The sequence below is a fragment of the Scardinius erythrophthalmus genome, assembly GCF_964197995.2.
Source record: "Scardinius erythrophthalmus genome assembly, chromosome: 7".
Taxonomy (NCBI): Eukaryota; Metazoa; Chordata; class Actinopteri; order Cypriniformes; family Leuciscidae; genus Scardinius; species Scardinius erythrophthalmus.
The window spans coordinates 24,455,554-24,479,698 of record NC_138227.1 but is presented as its reverse complement, the minus strand read 5'-3'; the positions used below and the strand labels follow the sequence as shown (position 1 = coordinate 24,479,698).

At 38.2% G+C, this 24,145-nt stretch overlaps 2 protein-coding genes across 2 annotated transcripts in view; one reads left to right on the top strand and one right to left on the bottom strand.

Annotated features, from left to right (window-relative positions):
* nbeab (neurobeachin b) overlaps window positions 1-24,145 on the top strand; it is a 298,682-nt gene that overhangs the window by 200,317 nt on the left and 74,220 nt on the right. Inside the window, exons 38-41 of the mRNA XM_081369689.1 lie at window positions 3,337-3,461; window positions 13,477-13,623; window positions 14,190-14,222; window positions 18,290-18,426. Of these exons, the coding sequence (XP_081225815.1) occupies window positions 3,337-3,461; window positions 13,477-13,623; window positions 14,190-14,222; window positions 18,290-18,426 (442 nt within the window). The remainder of the gene's footprint in view (window positions 1-3,336; window positions 3,462-13,476; window positions 13,624-14,189; window positions 14,223-18,289; window positions 18,427-24,145) is intronic.
* mab21l1 (mab-21-like 1) lies at window positions 19,261-21,077 on the bottom strand. Its single transcript, XM_081369690.1, has one exon. The coding sequence runs from the start codon at window positions 21,031-21,033 to the stop codon at window positions 19,954-19,956; it is 1,080 nt and encodes a 359-aa protein (XP_081225816.1). The 5' UTR covers window positions 21,034-21,077; the 3' UTR covers window positions 19,261-19,953.

Here is a 24,145-nt window from a genome sequence, read left to right as displayed (position 1 = left end):
CTTGTCTAATCCCCTTATTAAGAAGAAAACGAAAATGTTTGGGCTTTCCTCTGAATTGCTGTACACAGCCGACATACTGCTGTCAAACCAAATCAAAATCATCATGTACGCTGAGGGAGGGGAAACTCAGAAATCTTCAAAGTGTACGTGCTTGGATTTCTCCTGCGGCCGCGCGCTACATTGCCTACTCGCAGGCAGCTTTGGATGTTCTAATCTTAAATGGTAATTGCCTGGTTGCCTCAGTGGGATTTACATTTTTTTTCACGCTGTAATCTTGCATTTACAATGTCATTTACGTGACTCTGGCCCGTACGCCTCTTGACATCTCTGTCTGGCTCTCGAGGTATAAGACTGACAACAGACAAGCCCCAGACACAGCGCTTTGCTTTTCATACCCCGGCGAGTGATGAACTTTTGGCATGCCGCTCATGTATGCAAACAGGCTTTGTTTCCTACACACACACATTCTTGATTGATGTTAAACTGAGAACGAGCACTCGTGTTGCTGTCAGAGCTCGGTTAAGTCCCTTGAGCCTCCTGATTTCTTGACATTTGTAGATATAATATTCACGCAACAAGGAGCAGCTTTTGTGATGTGATCCTGCTGTAACACTTTAATCTGTTTAGACTGCCTCAATATTATGGCAGAGTGGAGAGAGGCCCATTCAATTCAATCCATAGCTTGGGGCAAACACCTCGGTAGGATCTGAAGATTATTTTTTTAATGGAATGGCTGCCTGGTGTTAAAGCGAGAATGTTGGCTTCTCTTTTTATCATTTTCTTGTTTTTTGTTTTTCTTAGTGGGCAAATAATAAAGTTGTTCTTATTATTAGTGCTATTCCAGAGCTTTTTTCATGTGGATTTATTCATGTAAATGCATAAAAAAAATAAAAAAAAAAAAAAAAATTATATAAACTGTCATTATATTATACTGTCTCATATAATGACAGTTTATAGTGACTGTAATGATAAAAAGTTAAAAAAAATTTTTTTTAGAAAACCCCCCCGAAAGCACTACATGACAGTTTTGTGTAAAGTAGCGTTGTTATTTACTGAAAATCTTCCCCTCCATTGCAGCTCTTAAAGTTGGCATGGAAGGGAAATTCATCATCTATTTTCTAAATTTACATTATTGTGGATGATTCATTCATTTTCTTTTTATTTTATTTGACCTTGTAATTTTTTATCAAAATGTCATAACTCGATCCTCCGATGAAACAACAGACATTTGAGGCATTCAGATCTTCCTCAGTCCAATCAACAACCGATGGATTGAAACCCTCCATCCTTTTTTTCTTTTTTGATAAAGATCTGTCACTACTTCCATTACATTGCATTGCACAATACGCATTTCAAACTGTTATGATGTCAGAAACAATGGCGTTGGTTTCTCAGTGACATGACAGTTTGACGCTTCTTAGCATAGATGTAACAAGATTATCAATGAATGACAACTTGAATTTTAAACAAAAAGCTATTGTGTGTTCATTATATCCTATTTCATCTACAAATTTTGCACAAATCAATCTTTTTTTTTTCTTTTCTTTTTTTTTACAATATTGTATCAGATAGTCTCTTTTTGTAAGATAGAACATAGACTAATCACTCAAGTTATATTTTATGATGGGAATTAGTATATGGCTCAAAGTGGATGGTGTATTTCCCCATGAGTAGCTGGTAATGAAGATAAACCACATGTGGAATTTGGTGATTGTCCCATACCATGCTGTCATCTATCCCCCAATTACACCAATCATCACTCTCTAAATCCTCTTTGGAGTAAATTAGCTGCAGTATTATTCGGTGCTGGCCTGCTTTTCCCTTCTGTGCTTTTTCCTTTCCCTTTCTCTCACACACCGTTTTAAAGCCTTTGAAACATCTCCAGCCCGAGCGCGCTCGAAACGTTCTGCACTTAGTAACCTGATGCTGGTCCCTGCCCTTAATGGTTTGCATTAGCTGCAAGCAATAAAATTAGCCCAGGTCCCTGCTAATGTTGGAATAATCATTTACAAAGATGGTTACCACATGCTGTAGCTGTTTCCCTCTCATTCCCCGCGCTCCCCTTTTTTCTCGGCCTCTCATTTCTTCTTTTATACGGCCTCTAATTCGCTGTTATTAATAATGAATAAAAACGCAATTTTCTGCAGCTTGCTCCAGGGCCCTGGGAATCATTTCAATGAATATTTCAGCACGTTATTTTAATCACAGCTGCACATATGCGGAGGGAGGGGGTCTCTGTTTTATTGGCCTGGGGTGTGGCTATGGTGAGACCCCGGCATCATTAAAACCCCTCTCCGGCTGCATAGAGGGTCCTAGCTCTGATTTACAAGACTTGTTAAAAAACACAGTAAAAAGGAGCCAAGCTGTGCCATTTATACTTGTAATTTGATACAGTATTTGTTAATGGGACTTTGCTGTTATTTATTTGTGTGCTGGATAGCCACGGCTGCTGTTTTATGCACCAGGGGTTCTCGTGGAAAAGCTTGTCTGGGTTTCTGGAGCTTTAATGAACTTCATGAATTAGCTTTATTTTACCAGATATCGTTTGATTCTCCCTCATGTGGAACCCTTTGGTTTGGGTGCACTCCAAAATGCAATTCTCCATAGCGTTGTATGTAGAATATTACACTACTATATAAATCTAAGTGCTTTCTTGTGTGTGTGTGTGTGTGTGTGTGTGTGTGTGTGTGTGTGTGTGTGTGTGTGTGTGTGTGTGTGTGTGTGTGTGTGTGTGTGTGTGTGTGTGTGTGGAAGCCCATTTCTGCCACAAAAAAATCATGCTTTGCTAAATACTAATTATAAAATAAAATGTCAGAATTATGACATATAGTAGTCAAAATGTTGACATAATTTGGACTCAATTTCGACTATATCTCATAATTAATTTTGACTAATTAATAAATTTCATAATTAAACCCTTTTGTCATAATTATGACTTATCATAATTTAAACTTTTTGATCTTACAAGTGCATGTATGAATTAGTATGTCATAATTATACGAATTAGAATTTTCATTATCTTATTAACGTTATCTCATAATTATGACATACTATGTCATAATTATGACATTTTATCTCATAATTATGACTTGGTAGTTAATAATTTGCCTTTATTGTTTACCAATTTACCAAAGCATGCTGTTTTCAAATATGATGGAAATGGGTTCAATATATGTCTGTTTCTATTGTACATGTTGTATATATATATATATATATATATATATATATATATATATATATATATATATATATATATATATATGCTTTAATTTTAGCTTTTCAACTTGTTTTTTTTCTGATTCCTAACAGGAGTTCCTGTCTTTTCCCCTTTTCCAGTCAGCTGCATGACTTCTGGCGTCTGGATTACTGGGAGGATGACCTCCGGAGGAGGCGGAGATTCATCCGAAACCCTTTTGGCTCCACCCACTTGGATATTACGTGCAAATCACTGGAGGACTACGGTCAGTAATTCTGCCAACAGCCAATCAAAAATGTTGCTGGACTCTGTCAGTCTTGCTCATTATCCCCAAATTGCGTTCATTTCATACAATGACATCATTGTTCACCAAATGGGATACACATATGCGAATTAGAAAACCTCCAATCAACTCTTGGACGCAACTGATATTCTCAGAGCTGAGAAATAGTTCGTTGTCAGCTTTATAGGTTGTATATTTATGGGCCTTGTCAATTGAACATGGCAAGAAGGTTTTATGGCAGGTTTTTATATTCTAACTGCACACATTGTTGAGAGGAAAATTGTGCGCCATGTTTTTTTTTTTTTTTTACCGTTTCTGGCTTTTGCACTCAAACATTTTTCCTCATTGACCCGTTTGATCTTGCAGCGTTGCCCACCGCACGGCTGTCGATTTGGCTCTGTGTCTTGCAACAGAGGCTTTAATAGAGAAATGGTTCAATACTATTAACCACTGCGGGCGCTTCTCCTCCAGGCATCAAATTGAAGATACGAGGGGGAGTTTATTAACCGAACAAGGGCAAATCTATTGATTCTCAAGTACAATGGGGCGACTTCTCTCCTGTGCTCAGAATAGTTACTGTAACTATTTCCATTACACTTGGGGAAACCTACTAGGGGCAAAGGCAAGTGAAATAGGCCCATTTATTTAAAACAATATACACAAGTGAACCCTTGATATTAGCTCATATATGTAGAGGCATATGGGAGTGGTATTTGACAGCATGTTTTGCTAAAATGTTGCTTATGGCCACCTGGGGTGCTAATGGATCGCACTTTAATGTAATGAAAATTATACTCTTTGATTATAGACATTACATCTAGATTTTGCCCTAAACACCACATATTAACCAGTGATTTGATTCATTTTGGTGTACATATGTCATTTTAAAGTGTGTTCTGTGACTTGTTATGCAGTAATATTGTGTCTATCTACATGTCTGGCCTTTTGTGGCCAACTGTTTTGAGGCCATGTCAGATGGTCTGTTTGTCAGAGCCAGAACACACACATGCAAACTGGTACATACACATGCCAGCTGTTCCTTGACCTGCAGGTGGCCCCTGCTCATGTCACATTTTTTCCCCTCCAATTCATTTTGCCACCATATCTAAATTCACACTGTCTTTCAAACATATTACACAGCATATCGCATGCATTTCTTTTGAAGCTCACACCACTGCAGTATTCCTTTGGCCCGGCTCCCTTTTCTGCCTGTCCTCGGTAAGTTGTCAGTGCGTCTCAGTGGACCCGCGGTCTAGTGTCTGGGGCCGCTGTGATTGAGGACTTGTTGAGGTCCCCAGGCTTCTCCCAGTCTTTAATGAGTGGAATAATGCATAAGATTGTCATGTGAAAGGGATTGCCTGTAGTCAGATGTTGCCCCCACAATGCCATAGAGAGAGACTGAGGGAGAGCAAAGACAGGCTTATCTAGATGGGTTTTATACAAAAGAAAGGAGAATTTTCTTAAACCATCACAGTACTGCTTTTATTTTATATAAATATGAGCTTATTAAAATTATTCATTTGAATAATATGAATTTGATTATATTAATTTAGTCCATTGCTTCTAACAGCACTCATAAGAAGATCCCTTAAAGGTAGGGTAGGCAATTTTCGGAGAAGCTGGCAATAGCAAGTTAGCTTTGAAAGCATAAGATCCCACCCTCCCTCCAGAGCATCTACAAAGCCACACCTCCTTCAGAACACATGAACGTGTACAGCAGAGTCTGCAAAGCGTCAAGAGATGAGAGACGGCATTAAACTACCTCATGTTTCAAAGAACATAACATTACAATAATAATGAACATAAACCATTTAAAGAGCACTGACCTGTACCACTTGACTGCTGCTGATTCATTTCGGCGTTGATCGTGTTGCCATTGAAACGCATAAATTCGAGACATGAACCGCTCCGAGTATAACGTCACGGGTTTCCATCTCTTCCAAATTACAGTAGTTACTGTATGGTGTGAACGCAACATAAGCTCGTTGTTTTGGTTCAGGAAGAACTGTAACAGATGGCTGCTGTTTCTGTTGCGGTGCTCTGTGACTGACGTCTATCTAATTCTGCACTGCATGAAATTCACTGATGATGTGTGATGTCTGCCTGAGCAGGTTCGTGGAGGTATGGAAATACACACGTTGACAGGCAGGTAGGACATCGTACCATTGCATTCGGACCGAATGCAATGATTGGATGAAAATGTTATGATCCTATGCCATTCAAAGACGATATACACTCACCTAAAGGATTATTAGGAACACCATACTAATACTGTGTTTGACCCCCTTTCGCCTTCAGAACTGCCTTAATTCTACGTGGCATTGATTCAACAATGTGCTGAAAGCATTCTTTAGAAATGTTGGTCCATATTGATAGGATAGCATCTTGCAGTTGATGGAGATTTGTGGGATGCACATCCAGGGCACGAAGCTCCCGTTCCACCACATCCCAAAGATGCTCTATTGGGTTGAGATCTGGTGACTGCGGGGGCCATTTTAGTACAGTGAACTCATTGTCATGTTCAAGAAACCAATTTGAAATGATTCGAGCTTTGTGACATGGTGCATTATCCTGCTGGAAGTAGCCATCACAGGATGGGTACATGGTGGTCATAAAGGGATGGACATGGTCAGAAACAATGCTCAGGTAGGTCGTGGCGTTTAAACGATGCCCTATTGGCACTAAGGGGCCTAAAGTGTGCCAAGAAAACATCCCCCACACCATTACACCACCACCACCAGCCTGCACAGTGGTAACAAGGCATGATGGATCCATGTTCTCATTCTGTTTACGCCAAATTCTGACTCTACCATCTGAATGTCTCAACAGAAATCGAGACTCATCAGACCAGGCAACATTTTTCCAGTCTTCAACTGTCCAATTTTGGTGAGCTCGTGCAAATTGTAGCCTCTTTTTCCTATTTGTAGTGGAGATGAGTGGTACCAAGTGGGGTCTTCTGCTGTTGTAGCCCATCCGCCTCAAGGTTGTGTGTGTTGTGGCTTCACAAATGCTTTGCTTCATACCTCGGTTGTAACAAGTGGTTATTTCAGTCAAAGTTGCTCTTCTATCAGCTTGAATCAGTCGGCCCATTCTCCTCTGACCTCTAGCATCAACAAGGCATTTTCGCCCACAGGACTGGACATACTGGATGTTTTTCCCTTTTTACACCATTCTTTGTAAACCCTAGAAAAGGTTGTGCGTGAAAATCCCAGTAACTGAGCAGATTGTGAAATACTCAGACCGGCCCGTCTGGCACCAACAACCATGCCACGCTCAAAATTGCTTAAATCACCTTTCTTTCCCATTCTGACATTCAGTTTGGAGTTCAGGAGATTGTCTTGACCAGGACCACACCCCTAAATGCATTGAAGCAACTGCCATGTGATTGGTTGATTAGATAATTGCATTAATGAGAAATTGAACAGGTGTTCCTAATAATCCTTTAGGTGAGTGTATATACATATAAATACATTTAGACCACTTAACTTACTGATTGCTACCAGGATGTGAAGAGACTTTCAACCAGCATAACAAAAAAAAAAATCTGGAACAAATCGCCTACTTTGTCTTTAACTGTTAAGAAAGCTATTCATTTACATGTGTTACATGTAACACTGTACATATGTGTGGTAAGGCTGTATCGAATCGTTTGTAGAAAGTTTCTCTGTGTTTTGCTGAACTGGCAGTAGTGGAGGTTTACTGCTGCTTTTGTGACTAGGTGTATAGGTACGTTGAGTTAACGTAGGTGATTTAAATAAATAAACTGTTAAGAGCACATATAGTTTCCATTATTTTTGCCAGAAACCAGAGATTGAAAAATGACTGCTCTCAAATGTCAGAACACTGGCAGTTGACAGCAGTCACTGCATATGGGGCTTGTTTTTATTCACAATGACATATTTTTATAGCGCTTGTCTATGTTAGAATGTACGCTGTGTTTTAGCAATATTTCAGATTTCCTCTTGTGCGAAATGACATGGGTGGACATGAAATGTGTCTTGGGTTCATTCGAAAAATATTCTAACTACCCTAGAAACAACATCATTATATTTGATTCATGGTAATTTAATGTATTTTCTGTGGATGTAATACGATCTTCAATCACTGAAAATAGAAGAACAGGCTGAATTTAATGGGACCTCAAATGGCTGACCATGTTGTATAAGCATTTGATAAACTATACTGCTCTGTGCCTCATTCCCAGGTACCTTTGCATATGTTTGTGGGGAAACTTTGCTTTAAAACAGCTCAGTTTAGCCTATTAGACTTGGAATTGGGCAAGCATGAAATGGAAGTCAGGTTAATATTGATCCTGCTCTTTAACAGCCTGTTCTACCTTGGGGTGTCCTTGCAGTCTCATTTTCAGGTGAGCAGCTCTGCCTGACCCATTGAACCCCTTTGGACAGAGATCTTTATAGCTTGTAATAAGAGAAAGAGTAAAAGAGAGCCAGAGGAAAAGCGGAAGTAAGGGTATGTGATAATTCAATGCAAGTTAAGTTTAATCGACAACTCTTAATGTTGATTACCACAAAAAATAAATATCGACTTGTGCCTCTTTTGATTATGAAAGCAAAACTGTAGGTTACAGTGAAAAGCGTAGAATGGAAGTGAATGAGGCCAATTTGTAAATGGTAAAATACTCACTGTTTCAAGACGTAAACAATATGCATTTTAACTTGATTTTAGTGTGTGTGTGTGTGTGTTTTTTTTTGTGTTTGTGTAGTTATACAATAATAATAATATTTAATTCAACTATAATAATATAGAAAAATATTTTTTTAGGATCCCTGCAGGTCCTTAAAAAGCCTTTAATTTAGTCTTATCAAATTTAATGTCATAAAAGTCTTAAATATATTAAATGGTGTAAAAAAAGAAGAAGGGGGTTTTAATTTGAAGACGGGAAACAGGAATCACGATACGACCTATTGTGATAATTAAGTCTTAAATTTAAAAACTCTTCAGGTAGCATTTTTTAATAGTTTGTTAACAGATATTATACCACAAATATGCCACTGTCGATTGACCTTATGTTGTATTGAACCTGTCATTTTCCTTTAATTAGCATGTGAAAGCCTAATCAAATTAGCCCAAATATTTAAATGCACAGGCGTTCTAAATTCTGTGCACACAGATTTCATGTGGGCCTCCTAATCAGCCATATGGGTATGTGTGATACAAAATGCTTCTCATATGAGTAAAACTATAACAAAAACTTTGCATGGGTCTCCGGTTTCACTTTACGAAGTTGGGTTTCTTTTTTCAGAGCTGACTGCAGAATTCCTGGCGTTTGATCGACGAGCGCAGCAAGCCCACTTTGCCACATTGTTTGTGCGTGAATGCACTTATGGCACATGTGCAACATTTTGTTTGAGTTATTATATATCATTCAACTGCAGAGACATACATCTACATGTCCCACAATCCCTTTTTCCGTGATCATACAGTGTGTATTTTTACAAAATACACAATGCATCTCATCTGTCAATCCCAGAATGGAAATATAGGTGTATATATATTTTTTCTGGATCATTCTTTCATGGCTACAAGTGGGCATGACTCAAGTGGGGCAATAAAAGTGCAAAGCCAATACCTCACAGCTCCAGCCATACATAAAACATAGTCTGAGCAACAAATGAAGGCCTATTTGAAGCCTTTTAGTTGGGCTGAAAAAATTGTACCGTAAAACTATCAAGCACTTAAATATTTCCAACTTGAGAGCTTCTCTCACAAACTGTAAAATTCCTTTTGCCACAAGCTATGCACAAGTGTTTTCCTTTGATGTGACTTTTGAAAGAAAAGAGGCAAGTAAAGAAATCAGTGTGTTGAAGAAGTCACATAGTGATGGAATGACAGAATTGAATTGCAAAGTAGAGTCTTTTTTTTTCATTCCTTTTTCGAAGCCTTCAAAACCCCAAGCTACTCACTTCTTGGCGTTTATCAAGTAACAGTTTTCCGCCAATGAAGGATCTATTTCGAGCCCACTTCAAATGTTTGGTTTTCATCATATCATTCTAGTCACTGGATATAAGTTCAGAGCTACGTCTACTTCAGCGCATTTTGATTTGTTTGTTATTCTACACATATGTCAGTCAGTCAATGACAATTCCCCGTCCCCCAGCTGTATGGATCAGATCCAAGCTTTTAGCGAAGAACATCATTCAAGTCCCACAACGACTGGCAGGCCAGCCATCACCTGGTCTTTCTCAACCCTGCTGCGTCATGCCAAATTTGTGCCCTGGGTAACATAAACCCTCTGATGGCAGAAGCGGGTAAGCCGTGCTGGGCTTGAATAGCCTCACTGTTGGCCGTGATGGCTCACAGGAGTCCAGTGAGCGAGCTTCAGGGGTGCCGATAAACGAGGTGGTTGACAATACAAGCGAGGGGTTCTTTTGAGTCACTGGGGAGGTCTGAGTTGTAGCGATCTCGAGTTCCCATCAAGTCTCATTCCTAAGACTGACAAATGATCGTCTATGTTACTAGAGAGCTCTTATATGTGACCATGCAGGCTTTCTATCAAAGGCTTGCCATTCAAGAGAAAAAACAGGAAGCTTCTGTACCGGTGTCATTGCTCAAAATAGCAACATGCATCACTTTATTCCAGAACCTAGTGAGCTGCTTTCGTAAGCAGCATTCATGGCACCCCCGACCAAAAGGTAGGAACATAATTGTGCAGTAGCTTCCTAAAGCCTCCCATAGTTCCTAAGGTAAATTGACTTTTTATTGACTGCACGTATTCTTCATACAGAATACACTATAGTGTTCGGTGAAAAAAAGAGAGAAATCATTTTACCCAAAATTATTGTGTTCTACATATGTTTATGTTTTTTTTAGTTGTTACCTATGTAGAGTGCACAATAAAGTTGGATAAAGTTCAATGTAAATGCGAAACAAATGATGAAAGAAATAGTTCTTCCAAAAATTTGAATTCTGTCACCCACAACCTGAATGACTTTCTTGCTGACCGCAGAAGATATTTTGAAGAATGTTTCAACTGTTTGTTTTTTTTCCATACAATGAAAGTCAATGGGGTCCAAAGTTGTTTTTGAACCTCACTGACTTTGAAACATGGATGTGAGTAAATGATGATTTTAATTTTGGGGTCTCCTGTCAGCTACTGTAGTCAGGTATCTGCAAGATGGAGGAGAAATTAGAATTATCTGTGGAGATGAATGACATGTAATTGTAAACCCTTATATAATGTTTGTGCTGCTGGCATAGATAGATGACAATAAAGAGCATATGTTGATTAATGTCAATCTTTAATGTGATGCGTTACGCAGTGGTGCAATTAATATACAACATTTTTCCCACCAGAGTGTTCATTATTAGTGACATAAAACTGATTCAGTGTCAACATGCAATGATATATTAGCGCCAATGGGGCTACCAGAACTAGAAACTTCTACAAGTTATCAACAAATGACGAAATGCATTGACCAGGTCTGCTGGGACTCTATGTATGTACAGATTTTGTTTGTTTTCCTTTTTGTGGCCTTGTTTTTGTGTAAAATATCCTAAAGCTAAATACATTTTTTTTACTCCCAAACTCTCTCCATTTGCCCAGGATAATTTTCTTGTCAAAATCCGCCTGGTTTATTTTGTCTGCGTTCCACTGAGGTCCTAAGCTTTATCTTGCCAGTCAAGACTGAAGCTCAGCCCCATCAGCTCTCCCTGCTTTAATGCAGGCGTAATGACGGTTTACAGAATTACGGTCTTAAGTTTCCCTCCGTCTGCTTTGATCCATGACCGCTCGCTGGCTCTGTGCCTCTAAATGTTACACGCTCCCTATTTCCGAAAAGCGGTCCCACTTCTTCCTTGGCTCTGATGAAAGCTCTTGAGATATGAGACTGAGCAGGAAGCCTGCTGTATTATTTTTTTTTTCCACTCTCTCCTTCTCTTTTTCTTTCTTCATCTGTGTAGTGGTGTTGACAACATTCGAACGTGACCGCTTTGAGACAAGGTACATGAACCCCACGGGAGCGTAGGGAACATTTTAAACACCGCACTGAAAAGAAACATGTCAAAAGAGTGTCAGCCACTTTCTATTTCTGATAAGCGTTTCTTATTTCCTTTTTTCCCCACAGAATCTCTCTGTTCTAGAGTCTCAGGCAAATCTGACCTTATACAAGACAAATCCAGTGTGCAGTGATGTGTGTCAGGCCTGACTGCAATTTTTCTTTCTTTTCTTTAGTAATTAAAGCTGATGAATGAATCTTATTTTGTTCGATACAAAAGTGCTTACACACTTTTTGCATTATTTTTCTTTTTGATAAGGCTGCGTGATGAGCTTTGGTGGTGTCTGCAGTCGCTTAATTGTACTGTCGGTTCAATCTCGTTCTTGTCTGGATATAGAGAGCAGATTGCATTATGCCTAATGGGCCTCGAAGTGTATAACGGTCTGCACATGCTTTATCGTGAGTCTCTATAAGGGAGAATTAAAGTGTCTTAAGGTTCCGATATACATCAGGTGAAATTGAAGAACAACTGGTATGACGTCATTTCGAACAATTCAGGCCAAAACTAAGTTCGTTTCAGGAGTTCGAAATGGCTTTCCAAAGTGAACTTTCCGGAAAAGTTCGCTCCAGCTGTTAAACACCTTCATACTACCACTGGTTCGTGGCGATTATGTAATAGGTAGGTGTGGTCTGAGGTTCCGCCTTATTGATGTGGAAATCTTAGGCAGAGGCTATTTACACTAACTCTGCCCTCTGACATCTGATTGGGCCAGACAAAATTACAGAAGACGCTGTTATCAACAGTAGCAATAGTGTAGTGGTAAGGCGCGTGGTGAATTTTTTTTTGACGAAAATCGTCCCGTGTTCGAATCCAGCTTTTGCCGAACTCGCTCTACTCCCTTTTCCCATCACATATCAGATCAGAAAGGCATTTATTTTCAATAAAAATTAAGAAAATATTCGAAAAGTGGAAATAAGTTTTTAAGTGGCCACTATTTTTAAGTCTAAGTAGCATCTAACTACTATTTACACTTATTGCAAAGAAAATACTACTATTTTTATATAGTGTAAATAGAATTTAGCGCTATTTGCACTTAGTGTTAAGCCGCTGCCGAAATCGTATCGTTAATTTCTTCCGTTCAGTCCGTCGAAGTTGAACATCTACGAGTAAAAACATGAACACACTTCTTTTTGCCCCTAAGCAAAGAACGAAAATGAACTTCGCCTTGAGTATAACGGGGCCTTTAAAGTCATGAAATGGACTTTTTTATCACTATTCTGATGCATATTTGAGTAAAATGGCTTCTCGAACAAGAAAAAATGTAGGGCGAGACTTGAATATGTCCATTGGGGATTGATTGGATGGATGGATCATTGTGGTTTGCTATTGGTCGATCTCATGTGAGTGACAGGTTGTCCCGCCCTCACGCCTGTAAACACGTCATTGGAGAAGAGAAGAGACGTCACTGCAAGAGGGAGGGGAAGTTACTTTGATTAAAGATTACGAGGGTGCATGACTAAAAAAAAATGATGTGCATGGATAAATCATTTATAATAAACACTGCAAAATTACATGAAAAATAATAATAGGCAATTTTGCTTTTATGGTGACTTTAAACTGCATCTATAAAACAATAGAGTGAAACGTGAAGGTTTACCTGTCTTTCCAGATTTTGAACTAAAAAGTGTTACGCAATTTGACATGATTGTAGATACTCCTATAGCAATCCTATAGTAAAATCTGCAGTATTTGTCTTATTATTCTGAAAGTTCAAGACGTCCCAGATATAATGCGTTAAAAATAAAGCACCAAGTTGCTACATTGCTTGGCGAGCATAATCTATTTATCCATTGGGGCTTATTGATTTTCTGTGCTCTCAAATATCTCTAAGAATCATTAAGAGACACAAGAAGCTTGCCAAGAATGCACACAATATTTTTTTTAAACACACCTATAATCTATATATACTGTATAGACAGTACATATTGTGATTCTCAAATGTGCTTAAGTACAGATATTGCCTGCTATTGTGTCCTTGCAGACCCCGTGGAAGACGAGGCACTGAGAGGGAGGAAGGGCTTCCGAGGCCAGACGGTGGTCAGCCAGAGCCCCGAGACAGAGCTGATGCTCGAGGCGGACGATGACGCTGTCAGTCTACTACAGGAGAAAGAAGTGGACAACTTGGCAGGTGAGTGGGTCTATACATAATACAGAGTGCAATCAGAGACTGTTTTTAAGTGAAGTCATACTTCAGCTCCTTGACATGGCACTTTCCTTCAGTCCTTCAAGGTTCTATGTGGCTTGGATTAATCATTAAATAATAATAAATAGCATTTTAAACACTATTTGTTAAATTAATGAGACTACGTAGCTGTAGGTTTAGCCTACCTGTACAGAGAGGTCCTGTCGTGAGCACTTCATCTATAATGTCTGAATTAATTCCACATTTGGTTGCATGTATTTATTTATATATAGCTTAAGCGTGGCATTTTGGCAGAATGACAGAATTCGACACAGAACAGATATATAAATATGTCTTGCTTGTCAATCTAGATGCAGACCAGTGTAGTTAGTGTGGTTACTTTGCTTTAAGACTGTGTTTATGTTTTTCTGGCAGTGTGTAGGGTTAAGTATTGCTCTGGACAGTGTTACTTTTTTATGCTGAATGTTTATTTATTTATGTTTTAAAGACTATAGTATAACATTATTTTAAATATGTCTTTCTCTTTTTTTCTTTTTTTTTCCTTCTCACAGCAAGTTTCGGACCCCGGGTTTTTATTTCCAGAGGCAGGTTTGGCTATTTGAAGAGAGATTAACCCTTCAAAAACCAATAATGCTACTTTTAACAAACTTTTACTACTTTTGGAATTAAATCAAATATGAATCTAACTAACAATCAGGAGTTAAGCAAGATCAATATAGATGAGTGAATTATTTATACTGTAACTACAACCTGAATACCTTTCCAAACATTTCAACTGCTGTTAATGGCAGTTATGTAATCAAATGTTATGATTAATCTTTGAAATCTGATGATTTTTCCTTCATAGGTGGTTCTAAAATGGTCTCATCACATTTTTTTAAAAAAGTGGAATCATTTAATAAAAAAAATCACTTAAATTTCCATTATGCTGCAATATGATAACAGAATTACTACTGACTGGTTTTCTCTCAGTATTAGTTGTACTACGCTAACATAGTACATTTTTATCAGCTCTATGTCGGAAGATGTTAGATGTGATATATGTATTCTGAATGTGCAACAGACATGTTATTAATAATACCCAGAATAATCAATGCCTCGACTCGCTCTGCAGACCTTCATTAGTCAATGAAGGTTAAAAATGAGCGGTGAGATATTTATGCGTCTGTAGAAATGAGCCAATGCTCTAATTTATCTATTTTTGTATTATTTATGTTCTTACCTATCTGAAGTGTTCTATGTAATGCTCAGTCCTCTATGCATAGCTGATTTTGTATATTAAAGCTCCCAGCACACAACCTGTCAAAACTCATTCGCACTATTCTGTGGGCCATTCTATAGTAATCTACTTTGTTTTTGACTCTGCAAGATTACATTATTAGATCTAAATTAGGATTGCCTCAATTACCTCTAATATTTTCCCACTGATGTCAGCCAATTCGCCTTAAAGGAATGCAGACTGATGTGTTGCTGCTGTTCTTTTTCTTCCATCTATGTTCAAAGTAATTTTACCGGAATGCTATCAATCATAGATCCTGGCAGAGCTTATAAATTCCTGATATTTTAAATAAGCACCATCATAATGACTAATATAAAGCATCAAATGCACTGATTGTGTATTTCCCAGCACTTTTTTTTAATTTTTTTTTATGTACTTTTCAGTACTGATTATTTTAAAGGCAACTTTTAGTTAATATATGAAAAGAATCAGCATAAACATTTAATATTGTTTAACTTCAAGTAGGCTTTTCATCAATGAAAATGCTCTTATTTCTTGTATGTATTATTATGACTCATGGCAGTAGGTTTATGATGTGACCTTTTCAGTGATAATAATTTTATCTGCACAACATATAGTTTAAAAAACGTATATTTATGCATGTTGTTTATATTGAGTGTTTTGTTTTAGTTCTGTTATCTGAATTGTGTATCTTCACCACAAGGGGAGCTGTGCTATCTGTGCCAGCATGCAGTGTGTGTGCTGTTTCTATTTTGAGTAGGCCTACACACTATTGCTAGTGCTAATGAGAGCAGTGTAAACAAAAGGCCAATCAACAACAGCCTTCTCACAGCCAATGGGAGGGGCTCTGTTTGCCTGCAGCCAATCAGAGTACAGGAGCTGTCATGACTGTATTTCCACCATAGACTGTAAAAAATAGATTTACACACAACACTAATCAGAATAGGTGTGATGTGAGAGATATATGGTACTGTTTTCTTTTTTTTTTTCTTTTTTTTCACATACTCTCTGTTTCTCATACTTATTCACATTGCCTTTCACACCAAATTGTACATTTTAATCAAATGTATGAAGCTGTTTTTAAAATACTTAAAATTCTTTAATACATAATAATTATATATAGACTATAATAGTGATTCATACATTTTACAAGTTGTTATTTATTTTTTATCTGACCCATAATATATCTCATGTTCTGTATCAGTTTAATGTTTAATATCTACGTTGAACTCTGATCAAACGAATATTTTTTTTTCTCATTTTTATATTCATATTAGGCCCCTGTAGAAGTGACAGAGAGATAGAAAAAAAAAACAATCATGTCTTCCCAACAAGCCTTTGTCTCGCCACAGTGACATCACAGTCGATAGCGCGAGGCAGCCTGTTTAGCAGCTGACGTCAGGACACAGCGCGCGCGGCCCGGCCTCATGCAGCTCAGATTTGCTGAGTACAACTGCACCTGTTTCATTCCAACATGATAATCTGATAATCCTCACTAGTAGGCTACTCTCAAATCAACACTACATCACTACAAATTCACCATAGGCTTCACAGGGAAAATTACAAATGATTTAACAGATATTATTATTATTATTATTATTATCATTATTATTATTTGGATGCATAGTATAGTATAGTATAGTATAGTATAGTATAGTATAGTATAGTATAGTATAGTAGACAGGTCTATATTATAGTGCTATAAAATTGGGCTTTGTAAGAAACATGGGCCTAAATGTTCATTTTCAACAATCGAGAAACGGTCGCATGAAACCTTATCGCTCTGATTCTGTAATTCGAAAGTTTTTGCTTCATCCCCATTTTTTTTAAAGGTCCCGGGAGGCTTTAGATCTAAACCCCATGCCCATTGGATTAATGCTGTATTGTGTCTGGATTCACAGCCTCTTTTTCTATTAAACGTGTTAGAGGGACTTGATTAGGATTAAATGGACACATGAACCGATATTAGCTTTTCAAATCATTTGCAATCACAAAGAAAAACGAAAACATTATTTGTTCAACATAATTTATCTAAAGAGAGATTAATGCTTATTTTCTATTTTCTTGTTTTGGAGTTGGCTATTAATAGATGTTGAGTTGGACCTTTGGTTTCAACCAGGAATTAATTGGCACTAAAAACCTACCCACAAAGCAGTGTTTATTTTTTCATTGAGGTAAAATCTTCGTGTCGTATGCTAGCTAAACCATACAGAAGACTTTTCGCTTATTTATTTTTAGTCAGTATGCTTTTGCTTTAAAGTCCGGTTGTGCTCTATAAGCCAATCATACTTGTTTTCATTCATTTGAAACTGTAAGATTTGGGAAGTGAAATGGCGAATGTTCTCGCTGGTACAAACGCAGGCAGAGTGGCTTGGGTTTCTACGAGCGGTCAGGGAGAGCAGTGAAGGAGAGCTCTGGGAATTGAAACCCAAATCCACTTGTAATCTTGCAACAGTATCGAGCATAATTGGCCGAGGAGAGCAGATTAAGATTGATGAGACGTTAAAGTGGCTCTTTGGAGTTCAGGGGATCGATAAATATCCCAATTTCAAGAGCCTCTCCTCACATCCAGGACAGACCCGTGGGCTGCTACAACTAGCCTAATAAAAGACAGAGTACTGGGCAAAGAGAAAAATAAAGAGCGAGCACGCGCACACACACACACACACACACACACTTGGGATTAGATCATAGTCATCTGACCGGGATCACAACATCTGTAAATATTTTAATAATGTTTGTAAGGTCAATTTTACAGGATTCACATAATCAAGATGGAATCACAACGACTGATTCGATTAGGAAGCGCGTAAATGCGTATCACTCACATAGGATTTGTTTTGTCGCAAAATAACGAAGGAAAGTGAGTGTGAAATGTTTGCTGTTGGGTCTCATGAGAACGCTCACCTATTAAAATATTCGCATTTATTTATTGATATAATGCCATATGACCAATGCCTCAATTTGGAAGTTTAATCGTGTAAATTGCTGCAACGATTCTCTTTAACAATTTCATTTCCATGCGTATAGTTTGTGTAAACTCTACACCATATTTATCTTGTAATTAGGCTATTAATAAAACAATTATTTTTGGTGTATATCGAAATTATTTTGAATAGCCTATATAGGCCCTACCATTTTTTTTTTTCGCACGACATGCATGATGAAGATCGATAGACCTCGTCAAAGTCGACAAAACCTTATTCGAAAAGGTAGGAATGGGGAAAAAATGATTGCAAACTCATTCTGAAGAGATGACACAAATTGTTTAGAATACGTGTATGGTTGTGCGGCCATAATCAGTTACTAACTTGCATTAGGCCTGCGTATCGCTTGTTGATGACTGACTGGCGATACATATCCTGGGTAATTTCCCCTGTGGAAAATAAAAAATATATCTCCTTGTTATAGGCCCTGTTGTGTTGAGCACCCCGGCCCAGCTTATTGCCCCGGCCACTGAAGCCCGTGGGACTCTCTCTATCACAACCACGGAAATCTATTTTGAAGTGGACGAAGAGGACCCAGCCTTCAGACGCATTGATGGCAAAGTAGGTTGAATTTCTATTGCGCATTTGTAACTGTGCACAAATACCAAGCAGAATTGCACTCCTAATGGCATGGAACAAAATCAAATCGGCCTACTATAAAGTGTTTAATAATTTCAGCACTTTATAAAAACCGTCAATTCAATAACGTTAAAAATATAGGCATGTCTTTCTGAATCGAGGCCCATGCCTTGAATGTCTCTTTTTTGTGTGTTTTTTTTTTTCCTAGACGTGCCTGGTAAAATGTCATTTAAAGTGATAGTTCATGTACAACAGCCTATGTAAAATTAACCAAGACTTATGCGTTTAAAACTCATAATTGCGCGAATCGGCAATCTGTCATGAATAACACGGAATAACATTGAGTGAAAGAATTATAATCTAACACATTTTAGGTTGAAAAATAACAAACAATTTGAATATTTCTAAATGAAGGGGTGCAATTCAGATGTGCAGAACTGTCATGAGAGAATTATATCGTTAAGCCACACATTTCTGACCTGTCTGTGCAATCCACATTTCAGTTCATCTGTGTCCAACAGCACTGTTCACATGAAGAAAGTTTCTTATTTTCCTGTTTTGTGTATTCCGCTTTTTTTTTTTTTTTTTTTTTTTGTATAAAATCAGGCTACATCGTGTAGCCTAATTTTCACGCCAAAGAGACTTAAAAATCCCCCCAAAAATCGTGCCTATATTACACTGCAATATGTATGTAGCATGTAGTCATTATTTGGACACAAATATTAATTTGCTTTTATTAAATCTTTAAATAAACTCAGAGACAGATATATATATATAAAAAAAAAATCAAATCACAAAATGTTATATTCCAGTGTATTTCAAGTGCATTATTTTCAGGTATATTTTTTTTCATATATATATTCTCAATTTCAGCTTTTTATCATGTAAGCAAGGTACAAACAAAAATGGTCGAATATACTTTAAATAAGAATTCAAGTATGCGAATGGAATGTTTCAGAAATAGTACCATCAAAATGTAAACTTTAGAAATTTGCCATTGACAATAGATTAAATTGTGGATGCATGTTTTTCTTCTTTCTCTCTACAGAAATAATCCAGGCGAATGTTAAAACATGTGAAATTATACTTCTATTAACGTGTCACAGAACAACAATCACAACTGCAGACCACCGGATTCACAATCTACAAATGTGTCTATTTACAGTATAAAATGTACAGGTTCTCTGTCACGTACAGCTTTGTTTCGAAAGCTTTTAGGTAAAATGTGTTGTTGGGCAGGGTTCGTAAAAAGAAAAGAAAGAAACAGTAATACTGACAGGTAACTATATTCATTTTGATTGTTGATACAATTTGCTCCCTCCTTATGACACATTCGTGTCATGTGAAGTATTTTTAAACGGAGCTCTCTCTAAAACATTTTTTTTACAACAAAAACAACAGTGACCATTTTGTGGAAGAGTTCCTGATTAGCGTCTAGGCCTCAAAACTTTGATCAGTCAGGCCTTCTATTCATAAACATGCCGTTTTTTTTGTTTTTTTTTTTTTACCTCAGAGTTTCTCCAGGCTTTTAGGGTTGGTTAGAATTTCTCTAGCCAGTCGCCAAGTCTGTTTGGCAGCGTTTTCAAGGCCCGAATGTGGCTTCCCTTGGAAAAGGTCTAGGTTTGGCAGAAAATAATGGGGACATCTCCTGCACTGCAAACACGAAATGAGCTGCAATAAAATCCCGTTCAGTCGATCCCCGAGGCAGTTCTCGTCCCAGTCCGACTCGCGCGGGTGTTTCTCGCACTCGTAAGACACAAGAGTTTTCATGTGGTAGTTGTTGAGAGGCTGCCCGGGTAGCTCAAGGTGCCGGTCGCGCAGCGTCTTGAGCAGCGACAGGCATTTCTTCCTGCACCCTCCCAGGAGCAGTCGGTTCTCCGCTTCGGCGAACTGCAACACCCAGGCATCACTCTCCGCCGAGCTCTGCTTCCCGTTCAACGAGTAACACTCCTTCGATAAGAGATTGAACCCCTCGGCTTTGACTTCTGCCACCCTGTTCGGGCCAGGCCACGGGATGTGCGGCAGCGGCCAGTGGGCAGCGCTTCGCGGCCAGATGCCGGTGCACTTGAACGCGGGGGTGATCTGAACCACATATCTGTCTCTGATGCGTAATTTCACCTCGCTGGTGTCCGCGACCATTTTAACCACGTCCCTATAGCTGCACTTATCCACCGCCTGCGCCACGAGCGTCTGGAACCTGGAGCGGATCTTGCGCGCGGACAGGTATCCCGAAGCCGTGATGAACTCGACCCAGAGGGACATGCTTCTCTTCCGCCCGTCGCTTAGCTTGAGCACGGCGCAGCCCGGCAGAGAGCCGTCGTCCACGAAGTTGAAGACCCCCATCTGGTTCAGATAGAGGACCACCTCGAATTCGGTAGGGGAGATGACCTCGAGCCCCTCGAAACGGTTATCCATTTCGTTTAAGGAGCTGATAAAGCGGGGCTCCTGGACCTCCACCTCCTTCAGGACATCCGAGACCACCTTGCACACCTCCCGGATGGTCTTGGAGATAGCCGCTTTCCGAGACTGGCATTTCTCGTTGTAGTATTTATTGAGATGATACACCAGCTTGGCCTGGGCGGCGATCATATTTGGACAGAGATCCGGGTTGTACACCGGAGTCTCGCAGTAACCCGAGGGATCCAACGCGGCTGTTTGTACAGGAGCCAATTTTAGAGAAGAAGTAGACTATTTAGAGGGAAAAGGGATTTTCAAATAAATAAAAAAATACCTTTTTTTTATTTGTGCGTGGAGCACATGCACAAAGTCTGCCAGTTAAATCATTAGCTTCTGTTTTCAGTTGCGACAAAAAAAAAGTCAAACCCCAGCTTGGTCTAATTCAGCAATTAAAAGTCCATACGCACGGATCAGTAGTTCAGGAAACCTCTTGAATCCACTTGCGGTGTCTTTTCTCTGTTTGAAATAGAGGTTGGAAAGTGCAGGGTGCTCTTAAGTGTGTGTCCAAGCGTTGTTGGTTTGTTTAAGACTCCGAACTCACTCCTGTGAAATTATAAAGGGAGGGTTTGAGAGGAGCTCGTCCAATCACGGCCCGATTCGTCACTGCCTTCAGTTTATTGACGACAAATTAATCCTCTGCTTTTATACACAACCAAATCGTCTGGTGGAAACACACCTACACGTTGGAGGGAGAAGATACAGGTTTATTCGTGATATATGGATTTTCCTGCTCTTCTTGTTAGATACAGGCTACGTCTATTATTATTTCTTTTTAAATCAGAAATCCTGTAATTTCATATTTCTGTTTATAGAATATTTAGACTGTTTCACTCATTTTAAGTTTCCATTTTCATTATCTCGATTAGCCTACACTTTGTCGAAAATATAGATTTGTTAGTTGTTTTCAATTTTCACTGAAGAGATGCGTGTAATTTGACAGTTTTTAATTGATCTCTTAATTCGATTTTTCTTTTGGTGTTGCAGAATTGTTTCACATGATGATATTTGAAGTGTTTAAATGACTACATTTATATTGCTAACAATGCGTTATATATCTCTCTCTCTTTATAGTGCAGCATGTTATTTAAAATTCGTTTTGAATAATAGAAATATTCTTTTTAATATGTTGCTGTGTACATGTGGTAGCCTAATGGCGATAACGGTTAACGATTTCGTGTCTCTGTACCAAAAGCCGGAATCTTTAGTTTTATTTTAAATACTTCGAACATTAATCCGTATTATTTATTTTCCAAAACAGCAAATAGAGCATTAGGTGCATTTATAGTCGTGGTGTCGCCTTACTTGCTTAGTGTAAAATATAAAAAACGATTAGGTTTAGTTTTTTGTGAAGTTCATTGTTGTAGATGACATGAATATAAAGGCCTTTATAAGGGCTTAAATAACATTTCGTTAATATGTTCTCCTTAACATAGCACATTTAAAAGTCTCGCATTTGTGTATAATTGGTTATTTTAATTTCAATTGATTATAAAAAAAATATTGTTTAAAGTTTAGCTTTTTTTTTTTTTTCTTTTTTTTTTTTCTTTAAGCATTCCGCAGTGGTGTAGCAAATTTAATAGGAAAAGCGTATTTTTGATCTTTTTAATTCGTCTTTCATGACAGTTCTTTAATGATTTTAATTAAAACTAGTTCTGTATTTGTTCCAGGGACAGAAACATAGAAGCCTGAACGTCTTTGTATTATTGTTTTAAAATATGCTATAGTGTCGTATAGCTCATAGTCTACTTTTTTTCGTTTCTAGTTAAGTTAAATCAGTTCGTTTTAATTTAATCTTTTTGGATCGTTATAGGCTATTAAAACCTAAAGCTTTTATATAACGTGCACGTATTTTCTTCATTTTAACCTTTTATCCCCATCTTTTTTTCTCTGCAGATTAAACGTTCAATAATTGAATTGTACAAACGTCAGGAAATATTTTAACGATATAAGAAACTTTTTCGTGTGTGTATGACAAGATATTTTCTAGATATCGTGGTTGCGTGTGATTTAAGTTGTGTAGCCTAATATTGCGCGAAATAGCCTACACAAGCACTTTTCTCGCGATGTTATATCTGAAATCTAATGGAGAACAACGAGAACAAGGCAAGATTCATCGTGCCCTTTCCAAACCCAATCATGATGCATCACTGATTATGAGTAAAAATGCTTCTCTTTTTTTTATTTTATTTTTTGAAATTAGGAGACCTGTTTGAACATATATTTGAATAAATGTGATAGGCTGCATGTTGTAGATATATGTCCTGTATGCAAGTCTGTTTCAGTACACAGAGCAGATTGTTACAGGTCACTGCTGAGGCATCAGGGTCGGTTGGCTCCAGCCCTCACTGTAGTCTGCTTGGCACCTTATGTCTGAAGGATTTCGCCAACCATAATTAATAGAGCTCTGCAGTTTACAGGCAAGGATCACACTTATCAGAGTTCCCCTTTGCCTCTGTCAGGAACTGAATGCTCTTTGGGCCTTTGGCAGGTATATGGCACTTTATTAAAATCAAACATTTTATGTATTTATTATTATTTTTTTTTTAAAGAATGTAGCCTATCCTTGTGCCCAGAAGACTTTGTCTGATCAATCAATTCATCTGATATATGAATTTCATTCTGGACTATTGTATGCATTAGGTGACATGATTTTTTTTTAGGGTTGTTTGACAAATGGGAGGATTGCAAAATACTTTTTTTTACTGACACCTTGTTACTCTCAGAAAATCTTTGGTGCTCTCTGTTTAACCCTGCTTTCCACCTCAACCACCTCTCTCTCTCTCTCTCTCTCTCTCTCTCTCTCTCTCTCTCTCTCTCTCTCTCTCTCTCTCTCTCTCTCTCTCTCTCTCTCTCTCATGCACACACATTACATGGCAGGCACCCAACCGTATCGGATCAGACGGTCTCCCTCCCTTCACTGGTCTATGCTCTGATGTGTTCAGCACTGCTTTTGTATGTCTGAATCAGTTGCTTGTCTATTGTTTGTTTGTGAGTTACAGTAAACAGTAGTACAGTGTTATAGTATCAGACATAATTTCATCTCGGATTAGCAATGTTCATCTGTTAGCACCGTTTAGTCCTCGACTCTCACATTCCATACTGAAAATTAGCCTGTTTCAAACACATATACACAAAGCATATACTTTATGAAACAGAACTCAAATGGTTGTGTATCAGTATTTTCATTGCAGCGTTTAATACTGCAATGGGCTACATAAATACTCAGGATCAAGTTCAAGAAGTG

Coding starts and splice junctions, on each gene's coding strand:
- mab21l1 (XM_081369690.1), bottom strand. CDS start 21,033: ATGATCGCCGCCCAGGCCAAGCTGGTGTATCATCTCAATAAATACTAC.